General features: G+C 35.0%; 1 protein-coding gene across 11 annotated transcripts in view; it reads left to right on the forward strand.

Moving 5' to 3' along the window:
- Window positions 1-19,194, forward strand: part of LMO3 (LIM domain only 3) — a 55,907-nt gene extending 36,713 nt beyond the window's left edge. For all 11 annotated transcript variants that reach the window (XM_025455225.3, XM_025455226.3, XM_035706981.2 and 8 more), the window contains 2 exons: window positions 6,544-6,669; window positions 16,237-19,194. In XM_025455225.3, coding sequence (XP_025311010.1) covers window positions 6,544-6,669; window positions 16,237-16,342 — 232 coding nt within the window. In that variant the 3' untranslated portion in view covers window positions 16,343-19,194. The remainder of the gene's footprint in view (window positions 1-6,543; window positions 6,670-16,236) is intronic.
- Window positions 19,195-22,047: the final 2,853 nt, after the last annotated feature.

Consider the following 22,047-nt stretch of genomic DNA (forward strand, 5'->3'; position numbering starts at 1 on the left):
CTAAAAGGCACTCCCCAGAGAAACAGATAACAATGGTGTTTCTTCACCCTTAGCATTTCTTTTTATTTTTCTATTAGTCCCAATGTAGTATTAAGTATAGATAACAGGAATTCCAACAACCCAAAAGTTAAATCTTTCCCCTTCCTCTTCAGGGATAACTTTTTACTTATAATTTTATTATCCCCACCATGTTGTTGTGTAAATGGGTGGGTGATATTTTAGTCCAGTCGGTTGTTGGGAGACACTCAGGAATTAACCATCTGGGTTGGATGTGAACACCCAGCAGCCTAATTCAAGGAAGGGCAGAGTTTTGCCTGAGTGTAGGAGACGGACACATTCTGAGGATACTCTTAACATATTACTGCGCCAAACATGAAGCCTTAGTCATCCAGGCCAGAGTCACCTCTGTGGGTTGGCTGGGCTTCTTTTCCTACTCCCTATAACCTCAGCCTACCAGACTGCTAGCATATTTGCCATTTCTTAAACATACTTTAATAACTCTGATCTTGACCATCTCCAGACTTCTGCTTATCCTCTAACATCAACCTGAGAAACATTTCTTTCAGCTCCCACCAGTTCTCTACCTTCTGAAATACCATCTTTCATTCAAGTCCTGCTTCAAATGACATGTTTTCCCTGGTACAGCATAGGCTTACCAAGTGACAACCACCCTCTATTGCATGGCACTTTTCACCTCTGCCCTTGTACTGCTCTTCTCATTGGTTACTTGATGGCACACAACCAGCGATTATGCATCTTAACGTCCCTAAGTACCGTGCACATAGTAGGCATCCACTTTCATTAAGAAGGTTTCATTGAACCTGAGCTTTCTGTCTATACTGTAAGCTACCTCTGGGATTTCAGGTAGCAAGTTTTATATTTTAACATGTACACAACTATATGGCATGGGCCTTGGCAGTTTTTTACTGAAATTGTAGTTAGGCACTTTGTAACTTTTACTTAATTTTTCCACTCAACCTGTAATATGTGCTTACCTAGTGAGCTGAGTGTGTGCATATTCCCTATAAATCTATCTACATAAAGGGTGCCTGAGTGGCCTAGTAGCTTAAATGTCTGCTTTTGGCTCAGGTCATGATCCCAGTGTCCTGGGATTGAGTCCCACATTGGGCTCCCTGCTCAGCAGGGAGTCTGCTTCTCTCTCTACCCCTCCCCCTACTCGTGCTTTCTCTTTCTCTTATGCTCTCTCTCTCTCAAATAAACAAATTTTTTAAAATCTTTAAAAAAAGATCTATATAGAGTTATCTATCAATCGATCTTATATATGAGATATATATCTTTTCATGTATATAAGATGTTATATAGAAAGAGAATATACACATATGTGTATATATATATACACACACATGCACACATGCATGTAAAGAGATTATGCATATATATTCTATAGGTCCTATTAATATATGTATTAATTCATATACACTTTACATTCAGCAAATGGCTTTTGTGTTTGGCATGATCTGTATTTGTTAATAAAAATATATACACTTAATATATATGTGTATAAATACACATATATAAAATATATGAATTTAATAACCCAAATTAGAGTTAATTTCAAAGAATAAAACTGCTTAACTATGAAAGGAATAATCTCTAAGCTTCCTTTAACAGGTGATGTATCTAGTTCCTTTAAAATATGATCAACGTTTTTTAGCTTAAGTTTTGAAAAATTCAAATTAATTTAAATTTGCACAAATGTATACTAAAAATATATGCTAAGCCTAACTGTGTAACAATTAGAAGCATGGTTCACATTAATGTTAAACATTTTTATATTCTCCTTTGTACATTTAGAAGTGTTCAATGTTTCCTTTTTCTCCTCTTTTAACTCCCACACTTTCTTTATCTTTGTGACAGTGGAGGACGTGCTAAGACCCAACAGGAGAGAGAACAATAGGTTCAACTCTCTTCACCCTCCTAATGGGTGAGCTTTTTTTACATTTAAAACAAAAGAATTGAATGTTTAAAGTGTTTTCATTTTCTATCACTGCATTCCTTAGTTTAAAAAATGAAATAGGAAAGGAGATGAGAAGTGTATTTGTAATAGACAAAAAAGCAATTGCCCTTCTCAATCTGTGAAAATGTTCTATTCCTACTCACATAACGTGTTCAATAAAACTTCACCATCCAGCAGTCAAAAGTTAAAGATCTTTTTCATTGATTACAATCTCATATTCTTAGAAAACTAAACTTTTCATTCTCTGTTCATCTCTAGTTATTCTGCATAGAGAAGGGTTTTGTTTTGTCTTTTTCCACACATGGTATTATAACTAAACAGTCTTATCTGCGATGTTGAAAAAAAATTTACTGTTGACTTCATGTATATTCAAGTTGCTCAATGAGGATTGCCTGAATACCAGAAGAGAACACTTGATCTTTGTTCAGAGTGAAGGTTTATTGCAGTGATATTTATGTATGCATTTTCCCCAAAATAATAAATTAATTTGAGTCAAATACTATGCTTTCCATGGCTTGGGGGAATTTGATTTAGTGACTTGAGCCACTGACCTGGTAAAAAATCTATAGAAACATCTGGTGCCGTGAAATAAAAGACACTAATACAATGAACACTCATTTTCCCCCGGATGCCTGTAGTAAACCATATTCATTATTGCTATGTTAAATGATTATATGTCTTGAGTTTTTCTCTACCCCCACCTCCAGGAACTTTAGTAATGGATATATACTAACCCATACAGAATCCACCTGATTTATGACTAGGTTGCAAAAGCTGTTGGACATTTGGTAAAAATGCAAAATTTTCTGAGTGCTTTGCCACCCATACACAAAAAGTATTAAATATTTCTCTGCATGCTCACTACCATGTGGGAAGTGTTATGCAGCATACAGATAGGCTTGAGTTCTTACTTATAAGAAAGTTGTCTGTTTGGTTTTTACCTTCTTGTCTATGTTTAGATTGTCAGTACCAGGTAGTGAAAGTGAAAACAGAATGGAAAACGGACAGGAATGTCCTTTGGGATCCCTGCAAATAGTTATACGCATTGATATTGCATAGATGGTAGTTGTCACCTTTTATATCGTGAGTCCACTTTGGATAGTGTGTCAGAAACAAGACAGAGGTCATATTGCTTAAAGCCTATTGTGAGCATAAATGGTAGGGAAAAATCTAGCCCATAAATTGGCAAATTAACCCCTGCCATGCTTTAATAATCTATAAGATGTTTCAAGCTGAGCAAAATGGATCAATTATGTTTTCCTTACCATAAATTTATGAGCTGATACTCTATGATGAATTTAGGTCAGGATTTCAAAATGACTCCTTTTTAAAATAAAGCTTTGTCTGTCTCAGTGTTCTATCTGCCAAGTACACGTAGGCCCTCCCCTTATGTTAGGATGAGATCTTGTAAGCACAGTAAACAAGAGATTACAGAGATCTCCAGCTTAAACAGAAAAGGGAATCAGTATTAGCCTCCCTGGGAGTGAGGAATGGTAAGGAAGGGGTTACAAGGATCTCCAGGATTATGAATAGTCTAAATGAATTAGATAATTAAGAGACTCTTCTTGAATGTATCCTAGACACATCTGAAAAAAAATCTTACAAATGAGAACTATGCATGCCTTAAGCTTAATTGTTATATATGAAAATCATTTTTGCCTGAGAATCCAAATGTCGTGTTTGAAGACCAAAGGATAGCATTATACGCTTTGGAAACCCGATTTTGTAACATAGGACTTTGTTTCCTTCCTCAGAGAATCTTGGGTTCGCCCAACTGCGAAAAAGAACCTGAATGTGGCTATAGAATGATCTCTTGATCCTTGGACAAAACTGAGGAAAAAGTCTAACAAATGCATCGTTTTGCAGTAAATTAGATCAGATTTCCGCATCTCCGCACTCAGTCTGTGAGCTGACAGTTCAGTAAAATGTTCCCTTGTAAGGTTCGCCCTCTTAGGAAAAGGGGCAATAATTCATCATTAGGATTTCAGAGTCCAGGTGTAGATGGAAACTGATGGAGCCTCCAGCGAGGCAGGGAAAGTGCGTGGAAGAAGAAAATTTTATCTGAAGCCTAATTCCCTGGTTACAGCAGAGAATAATTAAGATAATATTGCTTCAAGAGTCCTTTAATGATTAAAAATCACATATGCAGAATCCATAAATTGGAGGGCAACAAATTGGAAGGCTGTAACGTCAGAGAACTGTTTTGTGCACATCGCAGTGGAACGTACGCTAGAGGCGGCCCGCCGGCCAGCCAGCCACCAGAGACCAGGACCATTCCAAGGACTTTGTTTAGATGCAACAAATCATTTGTCTGTTATTAACCTAGAGCTTGTAATTATGCAGATTGCCATAGATTTTCCTGGGCCTGGAAGTGAGATTGAGGGTTGTTCGCAGTATAGCAGGCAGCTCAGGGCTGGCCATGCATTACTGAACTTGCCACATTTATCATGTTGACTGATGGCAGCAGAAGCAGGTCTCAGGTCCCAGTGGTTAATGTAGTGGGTAATTAACTGTCATTTGCCTAGTAATAGGCTGATGATCAATGGTTTGTGTGGAAACAAATTCTAATCAGGTAGCTGATAAATGCTCAGCTAGCGAGAGCAATTGAAATTGGGGGAAACTATGTCCAGAATTTCAAAATGGCATTGTGTGGGTATGTTTATGAGGTGTAAGCAAACCGCGTAGTCCTTAAAATCCGCTTTCTCTCCCACCAGCCACATTTTGTATCCACAAGTGCATCCGTATGCACGGAATAAAGAATCCTAACTTCTTAGGATTTCCTTATTTCTCCAAGATACAATGAAAGAGCAGGTGGGACAAATGGCACGTGTGAGTGACGTGACTCCTGAATGGATCGTGCAAAGTACCCTGAAAAGTCAACGTCAAGTGTTAGACCAGACGAAAAAATTCTGCTTACAAAAGAACAGGATGAAAGCTTCAGCCTGGGGGGGTTTCATTTTTAACGATGCCAGTAGGAGATGGGAGATGTTGCATTTTCAGTGAAGTTCTTTTTAGAGAAAAATCATTTCCTAAGATACGGATTGCAAACGGAGAACACGCCTGTCATTAGAGTTATGCTCCTTTCCGGATGCACGTGAAAATGTCTTAAAAATTCTTTCAGGAAAACCGCAGCTAACAATTTCAAATTTGGTTTTCTTAAATGGAACCCTTCCTTCCCCTTTTGTCAAGGGCACACGTTATACTGGCAAACTGTTTGGAAAGCACTTACGCTTTCTGCCCTCAAGGCGCTTATGTTCTTCAAGAGACAATCTAACAAAAACATAAGCGTGAACGTTTATTACACGTTTTGCCAGACTCTGAAAACCCTTCTCACAACTCTTTCCAACAATTGTCATTAGCCTGGTAAGAAGAAATGGTGATGAACTTGAAAATGAATACGCATGCCTGAAGCAAAGACCTGTCTTTGGAGTATTTAGAAAGTAGGAGAAGAGAAACTTGAGCATATTTGTGCATAATCCTTAAATTCAATAAAATGAAAGACTGAGTTTTTTAAAGTACATTTTTATAAATAAAATGAGTTTTCTCCATAGCACCTTTGAATTCATTAGTTTAGAACTGCTTTTAATTTGGTCTTTCCCATGAGAGCCATTATATTTTTCTCCTGTCAGCCTGATGCTGGAGAAAAAAGAAAACTGGCAGATGTGGTGTTTTTCATCTAGTTTGCTTCCTAGTTAAAAAGTGCATTAACTGCTATGCACAGAATATTATTTATAATAACTCTTCACTACCATTAACAACTTTAAAGAAACTTGGTTTAAATATTGCCAGTGCAAATGGATAAAATATTTTATTCCGTCCCATTGTGCAACTGTAGAGACACTCTATTTTATACTAGTTTTTAGGTCATTACAATAACTATTTTCAGGAATCTGTAGCAAATAGGATTTTTTGAAATACGTTTTTCCGGGACAGTTCCAGTGGTTCTCTCGATATATTATGTTTCAACTCCTGGTCGAGCTATATGTAGTTTACAGCCTCATTTAGTTTAATGTGCTAGTTGAATAACATAATCATAGCTATAACTATGGTATAGGGCCATAAGGTGCCTGCACCTCTAATGTTTTTTGACTATTTAAATGGCTGGTTCATAAATGTTCTTTTCATAATAATGGCAAACCTAGTAGCTAGATGTCAGAAAATAGTGAGTCATTCAAATGGGTTTCTTTTGCAACTGAAGTGTTTAATATGTAACATTAAGATCAAAGTTACGTTACAAAAATTTCTATTTACTGCATATTCTATCCAGTAGAAGATTTTTGCTATGAATTCACTCCCAAGGACTTGTTTGCATGCGGTTATGTAAGCTTCCTAATATATTTGTCTTTTCCTTTTCTTCTCAAATGAGATGTGATTTTCATCAAGAAAGGTCAACTGAGTATGTAACAGAGAAGAATACTTATGTGTCTGCCTTGGATAAAACTTGCTTGTGTACATCATAAGGCATTGTGTATTGATAGCTTTGCAAGGTGTACTGGCACCTTCTCTAGACATCATCTCAGATCTCCTTGTAAGAGTTTGAAAAAAAAAAATGTTTATTGTTCCAGGCTCTTCGGTGTAACGGGAAACTGTGCCGCCTGTAGTAAGCTCATCCCTGCCTTTGAGATGGTGATGCGCGCCAAGGACAATGTTTACCACCTGGACTGCTTTGCATGTCAGCTTTGTAATCAAAGGTAAGCGGATTTCATTCTGGTGTCTAAAAAATAGCAAACCTCTTTTTGCTAGTTATTTACTTAATAAGTGGCAATTATATATTTTACTTAAAGCAGTTAATCTCAGCATTTTTGTTTTCTGCAAACATTCATCTGGTGCCAGAGACAAAACCACTGAGGGGAAATGTCTTAAAACTATGCTTCTTCTACCTGTGGGAAGAACATGCTAAAGCAGGATGGGAAAAGAGATGAAGACACTGCTACCAACTTTAGTTTTCTTATTATTTGTTCTTTATTGTTTTTCTTCTTTAAAAATTATGTTTAAAAATTCTCTAAAATTTACTTTAAAACTTTAAAAAGATCTTTAAAGTCTTCTGCCTTTTTAAAAGTAGGCTTCATAATCTTCACTTCTTTCGTACTATGAACAAACACATTTGCACTGAGACAAATATACAGGAACTTGTAGGACATGTCTATCTTCATCTTATTTTTCCTATTTATTGCTGTCCTCTCTCTTGATTTCTTATCTTGAATTTTAACCTTGTTTTATATGTACTTTTAAAGTTGCTTTACGTCTCTTTGGGAATGAGGCCAGATATAGCAGAGAATTAAACACTTATCAGCATTGGACAGGCAGCATAGGCAAATGGGAAGAGTATTGCACAAGGAATCTAGAAACCTAAATTCTACTCTGGATTTGGCCCCTCACAAGATATATAACCATCCATCAACCATTTTAGCTCTCCCAACCTCAGTTTTCTCATTTACAGCAAAGGGGAGCTGGATTAGTCAATCTCAGAGAACTCTTTCATCTCAAAGCATTATCACTTTATTCCATTTTTTCTTCTTGAAAGCTATAAGTTTTATTTCCAGTGGGAATGTTGTACCCCTGATACCTGTTTTATATGATAAATGCAGAGGATATAAGAATATGAAACTGTGCGTATTAAAATATATTTAAAAACCTAGTACACCTGGGGGGTGTTAATGAAAATATATTCAATGTGAGTGTGACAACAGCTGGACATAGTATATAATCAAGATATATTAGTTTCGCCAAGTTCTCAGTTACTATGATTTGCCCTGCTTTCCTACTCAGTGCAGCATCTTCTTATGAAATCCTGTATAAAGTAGTAGAAAGAACATGATGTTTACAGGGAGAACTGGATTCAAATTCCCATGCCATCATATATTAGCTATGACATCTTGAATCTGTTACTTAATCTCTGAGATTGGTTTCCACCCCCTGACAATGGAGACACTAATACCTATCTTACAGATTTTGGAAATTAAATGAAATCCTTTTATTAAATACCAGGAACACAATTGCCTCTAAAAAAGAAGCACTTTTGTTTTGATACTTATTGTAATTTACTCAATTTACTCTTACCAAATAATATTCCATTAACTTGGGTTTTACACAAGATATATATCTCAAAAAAAGATATACCTCAATAATATTTCCTGCTAGATGTAGATGTTCAGAGTAGTGCCCAGTATACCTTACAATATCTAATTCATCCAGGAAATAATTTAGGAAGTCATGATACAACACCTTGAGTCTTCCCAACAAACTTTTGTACTCAAAGCAGGTTAACTCAGTCTATGGTGACTTTTAGCAAAAAAATAAATTGGCAAATATATGTGTAAGGGTATAGATACATGGACATAAATATCCACACATTCATATAGACATTTATATGCATGTGTACATGTATGTGTATATATTTTAAAGAGATATAAGAAGTAAATCTAGAATTCTTCCGTCTATTTGTCATATTGATCTACTAACAATTCAGTTATCTTTATGCAAGAACAAAATTTACTGCTTTCCTACTTATAAAAGAGTACATATTCATGGTAGAAATTTTAGAAAATAGAAAAAGGCAAAGAATCATATTGTCCCATATCTCAGTATTCTAAAAGAAGTATTTTAATATTTTGGTGTATAGCTTGCCATATGTTTTCTTATGCACATATGACAAATGACATTATAGCATATATTTTATAATACATTTGAGCTGTTTAAAGAAAAAAAAAACAGGGGAGAAGCCTAATGTTTGATATTTGAACTTTTTCATTTAATGTAGTATGCTTTTTCACTTGCCCTTACAAATTCTTTTAAGATATTTTAAGCTTTCTCATGTTCTGTTTTATGAATGGAGCTTCATATTTTAAATCGGTCCTTTATCGTCAGATGTGTAGGCTATTTCTTCACATTTTCCTATTATCAATATTGTCAACATAATATGGACTTTATAAACAAAGAGTATTCAAGCCTGTGTCGGGATAAATTCACAGGATCACAATTAATCAGACAAAACATATAACTGTTTAAAGGCTTATGTTATATGTTGTTAAAATGCTCTCCAGAACAGTTATACCAATTATTCTCACACCAGAAATGTAAAAGCTATGTATTCTTACATTCACTCTAACACTGGGATGATTACTTAAAAAGAAATCCCTGTCACCCTGAGGGATCAAAGATGGTATCCCATTATAATTTTTAATTAGTATTTATTTGATTTCTAGTGGCCCTTTGATATTTCTTCTTTTAGGGAACTGCTGTTTATGCCCTTTGTCCATTTTTCCATTAGGGCAGGCTCCCCTATTTTATCCGTGTTCTACACAGAAAATTAAAACATCACTCAAGTGCTAAGCCCAGCCTAAATTCTATTATGATGCAAAGTAATTGTAGGTTGTTAATGCTATTTACAAATCATATATCAATTTTATTTCACCATTGAAATAAAAAGTTGCATTCACAATTAAGTCTATCTTCTCCGTAGAACTCAGTCAAGTAAGACAAACACTCCTAAATTCTGACTCTAAAACTGTTCACATTCTTATTGCTGCAAAATACTATTCTAGTATCATTATTAAAGTACCTAATATATTTCCGTGTTCGCTTCATTTATTACATGCCATAATGGCACTGCATATCTTTAGTGCTGGTTATGCACAATTAGCACTTAGTTATTGTCTTGTCACTTCAGCCCCTACAAGACAAACTTCTTTAATGCAAGAAGTCAGCTAATCTCCATCAGTCAAGCAGAGCAGACAAATTTTGTTACTCTGAATACAGAAGGTTTTCAACACAGGAGATTTTCTTTTTACTTTGACATTTGCTGGGGAAATCCTCTCCAATAAAGCCATATGCCACATGACTATACTTCCAGTAGCCAAATCATTATGATAGCATTGCACATTTTCAAGTAAAACACAAAGCAAATAGGTAATTTATAGGCACTTTCCCTTAAGTAAACTTTATTGACATCTGAAATTGTGGCATTATAAATGCTTATGAATTTTATTTAGCAGTCATTTCATCTTCACTTGTAAATCAAAACATCATTAATATCTAAAGCATTTCTGAATGTTTCAAAAATGGTAGTAAAAATAACTTTTCAGGATTGGTTGTTTCTTGTCCTTACCCTCTTTGCTCTTTTTTTTTTAGATGGGTATGGCTAAAGATGTGAACCCTGAATTAGAAATCTAAAGTTTTTCTATATTAAGAGAAGCAGAGGAATGTTATTTTGAGAATCTTGGATGATCACTTGAATCTCACTCAGAACTGAAAATTCTGGGTAATAGGTTAATATCTTAAAGATGACTAAGCCCCTCCTCCTTAGAAAATTCTGTAAAACTAAATGATGGTTGTATAAGAAAAGGAAAGAACCATGTTCATTTGTAAGGAAATTGCCTCACATACGTAGGACTGTATAACCTTAAAGAATAAAAGCACTGGGCTAGGCTCTGGAAAGAAAGATGAATAAAAACTAATTTCTCTCTTAGAGATACTCAGAGCTATGGGATAGATGAAACATCAAAGACTAACAGAAGAGTATCATCAATGATAAACAGATCTATACAGAGGGAAGAGAGGTCTGTCCATGTTGAAGTCTTAGAGAAGCATCAAAGGGCTGATGTGTCAGGTTTTAAAAGAGAACTTCCCAGGACTGTTTGGAATGTAAGAATTATGTCTGGTGGGGGTTAGGGAAGATGAGGAAGCCAAGGAGCAGTGAGAAAAGGGTTTTCCAGACAGATGGAGCATCATGCAAGGCATGGAAGTGTGAAAGCATTTAATGTGTGCAGGAAATGAAAAGTAGCTCAGAGTGCTCAGAGATTAGAGTTTGGAAGGGATATGGAAAGGGAGGGAATGGCATGAGGATCAGGAGGAGGTAAAATTGGAAAGGTGGAAGTCAATGAATTAAAGTCAAAATGAACACAAATTCAAATTATCTAAAATACCATTGTTACTTAAAGCTAGTTGGTTCTGGAATTAATCTGCCTTAACCAATATTTACTGACCACCCAGCTCAAGTGGTGGTACAATCTATGGTGGTATTTCGAAAGGTTCAAAAGAACCATAACTCATAGGCACTTACCTCAGCACTGCAGTCCAGATTGGGAGACTTGTTACCTATTCATGAGAACATCTGAAATACCAAAGTAAATGATACACCGATAAATAAGTGCTTTGGGAAAGATCAGAATGAGTTGGCATGGTCAGGGAATATTGATGGAAAGAATGGAAACTAAAGAATTTTTAAAATTTAGGGGCACCTGAGTGGCTCAGTGGTTGAGTGTCTAGCTTCGGCTCAGGTAGTTGATCCCAGGGTCCTGGGATCGAGTCCCACATCGGGGTCCCCATAGAGAGCCTGCTTCTCTCTCTGCCTATGTCTCTGCCTCTCTCTCTGTGTCTCTCATGAATAAATTAAATTAAAAACCTTTTTAAAAAAGAATTTTTATAATTTAAACAGATGGAAAAAAGGGAGAAATAGTTCTGGTTAAGGAATGGCTTAAACAAAGGTGAAAGAACTTTCATTAACAAATAATAATGACAACAGAATTCTTATATAGTGCTGATCGTACACCAGACCCTGTTCTGTCTTACATCTGCTCACTTAGTACTCAATATAATGAGGTACTATTATTAGCTTCATTTTACAGATGAAGTCACTGAAGTACAGAAAATTTAAGTAACTTGCCCCAGAGAACACAGGCAGAAAATGGTAGACTCAGAAATGAGAACCCAGACAGTCTGGGTTTAGTCTCTGGACTAAGAGCTGATAGGAGGGCCCTGGACTCTTTCAAGAGGGGTATTTTATTTCCTGACTGGGCAGACATAAATGGAAATAGATATGGTGAAGTTAAGCAAGGTAGACTTTGAATAATTTACAGCAGGGTTCGGGATGTGGGTAGTATAAGTTGGTGCAGAATAAGTGATTAGGAATGAAGTATGTAATGAAAGCTGGACTATCTTTGGGAGAAGCGAGTAAATGTGTTCACAGTTTATAGGGGTGGGATGTTACGTATATAATCAGTACCTCTTACTGAAAACAAAGTACAGTATCAAAATCTTCATCTCTAGTAACTGAGGATGCTAAATAGAAAATAGAGACATTTGGAATATGGACTTGATCTCCTCCACCCCACCTCCCCCCCCCCACCCTCCATTTTTTTTTAAATATTGTGGAACTAATTATAATTGATAGCCACTGACCTCAGGGATATAAGATGACTAAGTTAACATTTTCATTCTTAGAAAGGATGTGAACAGGAGGTTACAAATAGAGGCTTCTTTGCAGCGGCTTTGGATAACCTGCTTAAAACCACTCTAAGCCTCATATTTTATAAAAATGATTCATTAATTTTATTTATTTTCTATATGTCTCGTTTCTAAGACTGTATGAGTCCAATTAGAATCACTCCAAAATATCTGGAAATTATATCTATTATTAACTCCAAAACATCAAGATTAAATGACAGTAATCCGATTGGGCATCTTTTTATTACTTTACATACTTTTTTTTTTTAATGAAGGCACAATTAATTGAACTAACTACACCACAAGCAATTAGAATTAGATTCCAAGGAAGATTATTTTCAGGAATTTTAGCCTGTAATATTAACATATTTACAGTATCCTCTGGCCATCACTGCTTTTTCTTTTTTTAGATTTTATTCATCCATTCATGAAATATGGCGGGGGGAAGGGGGCGGGCAGAGACACAGGCAGAGGGAGGAGCAGGCTCCATGCAGGGAGCCTGATATGGGACTCGATCCTGGGTTTCCAGGATCATGCCCCAGGCCAAAGGCAGGCGCTAAACTGCTGAGCCACCCGGGCTGCCCCATCAGTGCTTCTATAGTATTTTTTTCTGCCAATGTTAAATCTCATAAGAAGCTCATAACACTGGAAATTAGCCTTTCTCACAAAGTCAGTTATAGATTATCTTGTTAAGCATCTAACATCTGCATTGCTATTTCTCATGTTTATATACAGAACCTTTTAAAGGAGTATACCAATCCAAGGGCGCCTGGATGGCCCAGTTGGTTAAGGGACCAATTCTTGATTTTGGCCCAGGTTCTGATCTCAAGGTCGTGAGATTGAGCCTTACAATGGGCTCTGTGCTTAGCTCAGAGTCTGCTTGGGTTTCTCTCTCCCTCTCCCTTTGCCTCTCCCCCTGCACTCTCTTTCTTTCTCTCTCTTTCAAATAAATAAATAAATCTTTTTAAAAAAGAGTATATCAATCCTAATCACAAAGCAGTTATAACCTGCTTTAACCATAGTTTTCAAAACTGTTTTAAGGTATATGTGTAAGTGTGACATTTGTCGCTCATGGTCTGTTTTGTCTTGACCTTTCGATATGAATTGAAATGCACATAAAATGTACTTTGTCCAGTTGACAACATTAGCAACAAAATATTTTAGGTAGGAATATTTTAGATGATTCCAAACTTCTCATTGATGAATTACCAACCTCTCATTGAATGATAGGCAGACATTTTTTAAAGTTATGCAAAGGAATCTTAGCAATACAAAAAAAAACCTGTATTAACTTCATAGCCTTATGCTTTACTGCCTTCACGTAAAGCATGGGTCTTGAGGCCAAAGAGACCAGAGTCCCTTTCCTTCCTCTATCATACACATTCTAGCTATGGAGCCTTGGCAGATTTTTTTTTTTAATTCTGGGAGGAAGCCTTAGGTTTTTCATCTGAAAAAAAAAAAAAAATTTACTTTCTCAGTTGAACATAAGGAATAAAAGTGATCATGCATATACATGCTTAGCATTAGCACATGGTAAGTACTGTGCAAAAGGTGGCTATTTTATTTATTCATACTCCAAACATTGAGGTAAGGCTTCACATACTTCATTTCTACTTTTTACCACACACTTAGAAAAGTCACTTACATTAAAGATAAGAAAAAATGAAGTTTCATCTTCAATATCTTAAGTGGAAGGTTGGGATTTGAACTCTATTCACTGCAATATACCTCTCAGCCTCTCATATACTTCTTATTTTAACATCCCTACAATCCAGTGATGTAGCTGTTTTATCTTACCCACACAGAGTTGACTCAGAGAAAGTATGAAATGTACCCTATAACTTGCATTGGGTAGCATCAGGGCACAAGATTTGGTCCCCAGGCTCTTGGTTCAATACTTTTCTTATGATAATTACTCTGAATATATTAATCTGCAAACAAAAATTATCTAAACTCCAAGACTTCTGAAGGTAAGAATGATGTAACTTCACATGACAAAAAAAAAAAAAATGTTTTATTTGGGGTACTTGGCTGGCTCAGTTGGTAGAACATGTGACTCTTTATCTCTGGGTAGTGAGTTCAAGCCCTAAATAGAGCATACTTCTAAAAAAAAAATGAGGGGTTTTTTTTTATTGTGAATAGAATTTGGGGGCTTGTTAGAAAATTAAAGCAAAATTTTAGACAATATGGAGTTGAATGAGTATTTCCAATTCAGTTGATTTTTTATAAAGAAAAAAAATTAGTAATATTAGCTAGAACACAAGAGTATTTGTTGAATTTATTTATTTATATGTGCTATTTTATCATTAGCTTTTTGGTTCAAATTATTTTCAACAGTAATAGAAATTGAAAGTTTTGAAGAGTAGTGAGATATATACTACATGCTATTTTATGGAATTTCACATAAAATATATATATCTAATTTGGCTACTTAGTCTGTCAAACAGAAGAAATATTACCTTTTTTCATCATATCTTAATGATCAGGATAATCTACAAAAACTGGTTTACTCACACACCGCTTTTTAAGCACAATATTTAAAGTTTATAGTTAGCAACTAATAAAAAGAAGATATACTTAAGGTTCAAACTTGAATGTTCATTCTATCCAATAGCCCTGACCACAAACTCCAGGACTTCAAGATCAACGCTTACTTTGTACTTTCAATCCAACATCATCAGCAGGCAGTAATCCTGGGGAAAAAAAAAGTAAATTCCACAAATAAACAGACCAATCTTCCTTTAAGAGGAAAGCTAATTCTTTTCAATCTACTTTTTTTATTACACTATTTTCCCCTCTATCTACTTAGCTAGAATAAGGATAAATTTCCAAAGCTACCCAGTTGGAAAATAAATAGGTTCACTGTTTGTCTAGCATTCCAATCTTTGCAAATGTAAATCAGTCCAACTGCTCCTCATTTAAACCTTCAACTTCACAAAACATTAAAGGGTTGCTTTCACTACACAATTTAATCTATCCACTAAGATTTCTGCTTGAACATCATTCGAAATTGACTATCTGATAAAGAGAGACCACTATCAAAGTTCAGTGAGGTCAACTTGTATAATTACAAGTAGTTTTACTGGGTCAACTCTACTAGACACTGCTGTTTGAAGGTTAAATTGTTACAATTAAAAATATATACAGATCTCCCCAGAGTTACTTTATTGTTAAATGTACTGGAAACAGCACGAGCATTTATTTCTGACCTTAATTGTGTCCAATGTGTCACCGCTGGGAAATTATACAAAAAGAGCACTTATTAAAAACATTACAATCTTGCACATTAAACAATGCTTTATAGAATAAAATACATAATTAGCTACTGGAAACTAGTTTATTTATCACATCAATATTAAGAAGTTCATTCAGGTTATTCCCTTTGGTTTAATTGGAAGTGCGCTAAAAAATGACATTTAATATTTCATAGTTGGTGAACTTGCCACAAACAAAGGAATATGGCCAAGCATCAGAGTCTGATGCTAAAACAACTTTTCCTTCACAACAATCACTTCCAGATTACTAGAATTTAATCACATTTTAATAACAGAGAGTAAAAGGAAGCTTTAAATGGGAAGCTTTAAAATGGGCCACTTTCTAATTGTTTGATACATTTTAATGCCTTTTACTTTTTTTTTTTTTAATAAAGTGAATAAATGGCCAATGGGAAACCTTCCGGAATCACTGCAATGAAATATTGTTAACATTCTTTCTTTTATTTTAATGACTGTAAATATAGATTAATTATTCTTTTTTTCTTTCCAAAGTTGTGATAAACATCACCTCTGCTGCTCGAGGTGTTCTTCTCGATTTTCCTGTGCTGTTTATATATAAATGTAGGATTTCAAATTTTGTGTGCAATGTTTCATTTAATGACCTACATGGTTTAATTTCAACAATAAAGGTAACTTTCTAAACTAAGCTTTCAAACTCAGGGAATTACCATGTGACATTATTTTGAGGAAAAGAAATCTTCAAATCTGTAGATTGGAGTGAAATGATCTTAACACATTTTATTTTTTAAAATATTTCAGATTTTGTGTTGGAGACAAATTTTTCCTAAAGAATAACATGATCCTCTGCCAGACGGACTACGAAGAAGGTTTAATGAAAGAAGGTTATGCACCCCAGGTCCGCTGATGTATCAACATCACCCCATTAAGAATACAAAGCACTACATTCTTTTATCTTTTTTGCTCCACATGTATATAAGAATTGACACAGGAACCGACTGAATAGCGTAGATATAGGAAAGCAGGATGGTTATATGGAATAAAAGGCGGACTGCATCTGTATGTAGTGAAATTGCCCCAGTTCAGAGTTGAATGTTTATTATTAAAAAAAAAAAAGTAATGTACATATTGCTGGATTTTTTTGCTTGCTATTCGTTTTTGTGTCACTTGGCATGAGATGTTTATTTTCGACTATTGTATATAATGTATTGTAATATTTGAAGCACAAATGTAATACAGTTTTATTGTGTTACCATTTGTGTTCTGTTTGCTTCTTTGTATTGTTGCATTTAGTACAATCAGTGTTTAAACTTACTGTATATTTATGCTTTCTGTATCTACCAGCTATTTTAAATGAGCTGTAACTTTCTAGTAAAGAATTGAAGAGCAAATCTCACTAATGATACACATATAGATAAAGCAAGTCTATCAACATTAAAATACTAAAAAAAAAAAAAAAAAAATGAAGACACACACAAAGCATTTTAGCAACATCCACTATTATTGCCACTATGATTTAGAGTCTATCAGTGTTCTCATTATAACCCCCGATTTTCAGGGGGTTAAAGATCAGCTTTAAAAAAATGCATAAAAATTTCATCTTAAAGCACTTTCATTTTATACCAACGTGAAAAGTGCCATTTTTAGAATAACTTTAAAGCTTAGCAGTTATCCTTTTAATATCCTTTGTGTGTGTGTGTGTGTGCTCTTTTCCTACACAATGGCTTTGTTTTATTTGTTGTTTTTTTTTTTTTTCAGCCATTTACCCCTTATGTAAACTAGTGCCTTTGGGTATCATGTAAAATTTTTCCAAAGGGTTACTTTAGACAAATGTTACCACAATTATGAGATAATTTTAAAACGATAAACTTCTTGTACAAATTTTGCCCAGATTTCTCCCTAAGAGCTAAGGGTTTAATAACTTTATGGCTTGATAAATTTCTGGCACTGAAAGGATTTGAGTGCAAATCTACTGAAACTATGATAATGCACACTGAAGCTATGATGATATTTGAGTAGTGAGCTTACTTTTGATCAGAGCAACATAGTTCTCACAGAATCTTCTAGAAGAAAAAAAAAGGGATTGTCAAAGAGCTGAGAACTGGTGATTATATATTTTTCTGTATTTACCTGACACTTATTTTAATGTTCAAAAGTGAAGACTTTAAAAGTTTGACGTGTCTTACTCTTACTGCCTTCTTTAAGTAGTTACCATCTCAGAATATATCACACTTAAGGCTGAAATCTGTCATTCCATTTTTTCAAGGGTGAAAAATTATTCCCTTACCAACATGATAGATGAAAAAGAAGAAAGTCTTCTAGAAACAAATTATGGAGACTGTTATTTCAATTACAATTAAGGAAATAAAAGTAAGACTATGATCCCTTCTTCTTCTGGGTTGCTCACACTTTGCTTCTTTGCTTCTGCTCCCTCTAATAGAACTACTTTTCAACAAATCTAATTCGACACAGGCACAGTGAAGCATATTTTTGCTAGAGCAAATTTAGTGCTGTGGGATTTCTTTTTTATTTTTATTTTTTTTTGTTTTTGGATCACTTGTATAGGAAACAATAATATTTCCCTGTGTTATTTGCATACATATTTTGTCCTGCCAATATATGCATTGCAGATGAAAATTAAATATGATACCTGAATTCTTGGTTTGGGGCCAAAATATTAAACAAAATAATGCTGGTGTGGATTTGAGTTGTTTTAAAACAAAGCTTTATTATGGACATGCATGTGAATCTGGATGTTGCTTCTCATTTTTACGAAATGGTTCTGTGAAAAGTGAATGATATGTATTTTTACAAATACTTCATGGTTAAGAATGTTCAAGTCACATGTCCCCCAGATTTGAGACATACCGAAGAAAAGAATTTCAAAAATAGCTATTTGGGGCCCATAAAATAATTATTATTTTAGCCTTAGAGTCTTACATTTGTTTCATGATAAGACTTGCATAGCCAAAAACAAAACCAAAACCAAACAAAAGGTGGGGGGATAGGGTGGGGGGGGGGATAGGTGAAAAGTGGTTTTCTTAAGCAGCCCTTTGAGTCCCCATTAGGAAGTGTCTGAAATTATCGTGGATGTGAAATTGTAATTGCCAGTATCTTTCTCAAATGATCTTTGTTAGATTTAAATGGTTTGCATATGTTTATCAATATGTTAAAATACTTGTAAATTGGGAACAAACTTCTCTTAGCTTCTGGAAGCTGTTCAATTAGCATTGCTGCCCAAAAACCAAACAAGTTTTTATTGCCTTTTCTTTTCCCAAATCCTTCGGGAATTAATTCTTATGCTTTTTACTCCAAACAAAATTACTCACCTGGATTGAAGATTAAGGCCTTAATCTCTTTAGATTATCTCTAATCTCCATGAAATTGTGCAACCAGAGAGAAATGGGTTATTTTATAGCTAATTGCCCATAAATAGTAGCATTTTTGACCTGAAGTACTAAGCTAATTGTCTTGACTACGCAAAGTCCCCGAATTGTTGTCAACTTTCCCCTTTGTGTTGTGTAGCCCTGACGCCACCTAGCTTGTTGCCCGATGCCTCCAGTAGGACACCTCTAAAGGAGCTTTGATTTCTCAAGCAGTGAAAGCTCCCTTCCTAACATGCATCTCAGAGAGGCTGCCTACGATGAGGGACCAGGCACCTCCACTCCTCTAGAGTGCTGGCTGAGTTTAAAAGCTGACCAGTGTTTGTAATTTCATTTTCATCTTGCTTAATAAATATCTGCTGGATTCTTTCATTCATTCATTTTTTATATTTGGATTTATGTTTTTAATAAAAGGGTATTTACTCTTTGATTGCGCTTAATTGGCAAAATCTAAGATGATATCTAGAAAGTGTACATTGAGTCCTCTTGAAAAAAGGATAAAAATGTGTAAGGACATTTACTTTGAAAAGATAAATCATAACAAGCATAGACAGAATACCTCAAATACTTTCTCCAAATGTTACTTTTAGGATTTCTGAGCTAGGTAGTTTATTGTTACTTACTTTTGTGGGGAAAATAAAACTGTCAAAAATGAAGGTAGCAATCGCGGGGTGTAATCTTGTACATTTACACAAATTTCAAGTGATCTTCCTGAAAGCAACTGTGTTGCTGTCATCAGACAAAATTTCAAATTTCCTATTTTCTGTATAATGAATTAAAACAAAACTTCAACTAAATCCTACATTTTCAGGGAAGAGATGTTGCGCCTAAAATGAAACAGGGTGCTGAAAATTATCTCTGTGGTAAAACATACCGTGCACAAGTGGTTTCCTTTTAACTATCACTTAAAGCAAGCTACTCTCACCAGACACTTAAACAATTTCATAGAAATGATATAGGCCAAACATGTTTAGCGTTCACTTCAGCAAGTTGCAAAAACAATCTGCATGTTCATTGTAATAGGCCATTAGCGTAGAATACAATTTTAGCAAAAGCCTTTTGATTACTACTGTTTCTTTAAAACACCATTATAGATATTTCTTAAGTGTGATTTTAATGCGAGTTAAGGTAATAGCAAAATATTAATATGGGCATTATTTCAGTTGACATTAATTGAGTACCTACTATGTGACAGGCCTTGCCCTGAGCATTCAGATAGCCCCCTATAGGGCTGAGTTAGGTCCTCCATATGCCAGAAAATTTATTGTATCTTTGCGCTGGTTTATACTCATCTCCAACCTACAAATAATGAGCACACAGAAGCGATACCATTGTCTACCTATTCAGCATGTCACTGGTATGAAGGTCCCAGAAAATATCTCAAGTAATCAATGTGTTCAGAGAATTATCTCACACAAATTACTCATTAACTCAATAGCACATAATAAAAAAGAACATCAATTAATTAATGAGTCACCCTCAGATCACTATGATTACAACAGAGCTCTGTTGAAACAGCGGTTATAAATGGAGCTGCCTCTCTTTATTCATTGTTTGCAATTGGCCCATTATTTGGCTGAAACCAGTGTCATATTTAACACATGCCTGTAGGTAATTGTGTGATTAGTATCATAAATGAAAAATTCAGAAAGTGTAGTGCTTAGAAGACCTTATAAATGGTCAGAAAAATAAAGACAACTCTCATTTATACTTTGGCTTCCTTTGAGGCCAAGCTGTTAGAAGGATGTTATCTATCTAAAAGATACACTTTTACATTTAAAAGACTTTCGTGCTATAAGCTTTAGCTGCTAAAACAGAAGTAAAATTTACAATACTGTAGAATACACATAAATTAATTTCAGTAACTTTTTACAGAGACTAAAATATGTGTGACCAGTTTTGTAAAAGTGTTGGTACCCCAAAAGAACAGTTTTGCTTTTGGAGGGCCTGGCTTGGGAGGCTGTGTGGAAATTGACAACAGTAGGGTAAGAGAGTTAAAAAAAAAAAAAAAAGAGCCAAATATTATATACAAAGTCACCAACTAAAGTTTCCCAACTATCTTGGTAAAAGCCATTCCAATAAGCTTATAGAATAATTATAGCAGTTCCCTTAGGTAAGTAAGAAACATCTGTTGGTAACACATAGCAGGTGTTAACAATTACACATACTGAAATTTTTAAAAACGTTTTTAATTAAAAGAATTCTGTTTTCTGAAAAGAAGAATATGTTAAATTCAAAGATACTCCTGTTTTGAGCGTGCAGACCACGTAATGCGCAAAATTGTAAAGCCCAAATCATCTTGGATCAACTAGGTTTCGTGTTTGGTTCAGATCATTGCAATCAAAAGTGAATTGGAATTCACTGCACTTTTTACACAATTTGTATTCTGGGCTGAGAAGCTGAATACTCAAAAAATTGGTATAGCAGAGCTGATTACAGAATATTTTGGCTGTATGGGCAAGGTGGTTGCCATTAACTTACCAAATTTAGTGGACACAGTACAAATGAGAACAAGAAACATTCAGAAAAATAGATTATTCAAATCTTTTTCTAACCCTACTTCTGCAGAAGACTTTAAATCACCTAAGACAGTCCATTTGTAACATGTAACTTTATCATATGGCCCATCTTCAATAGCTTTTAATAACAGCTGATGTTCACTGAACACTTACCATGTATCAGGCGGTTTTCCATGCACAAGTAATTTCCACAACACCCCCTGTAACATAGATACTATTACCCCTATTTTATAGATTTTAAATAAAAGCAGAGAGAGGTTGCTTAACTTGTCCAAGGTCTTAGCTTGTAAATAGATTTAAACACAGGTTTTCTGGCTTTCGGACTTAACCACTGTACTATATAATCTCTTACAGCATTGTCGTCATCATCATCATCACCACCACCATTTTTATTGTTTTCTAGCCAAGAGTTGGAAGTTATCTGTGTTTGGTTGAAAATAACAAATATTTCAGAGTTAATGTCATCATTAAAAATGAAAATTGGTAATGAGAGTGATCATATCTTCCTAGATGCATCTGCTTGATCGCTCTTTCTTTCTACTACACCATGAAGGAATATATCTGAGCCACAAAACTAGGATAGCTTGAATAGGGGATCCCTAGTATAGGAGGATCTGGCACAGGAGGTAGTCAACATAGACTTGAGAGTTAGAATAGAAAGCTGCAATTTTCTAAATCAGGATAAACATGCCACGAGGAGATGAGGCTTG

This window comes from Canis lupus, chromosome 27 (assembly GCF_003254725.2).
Source record: "Canis lupus dingo isolate Sandy chromosome 27, ASM325472v2, whole genome shotgun sequence".
NCBI lineage: Eukaryota > Metazoa > Chordata > Mammalia > Carnivora > Canidae > Canis > Canis lupus.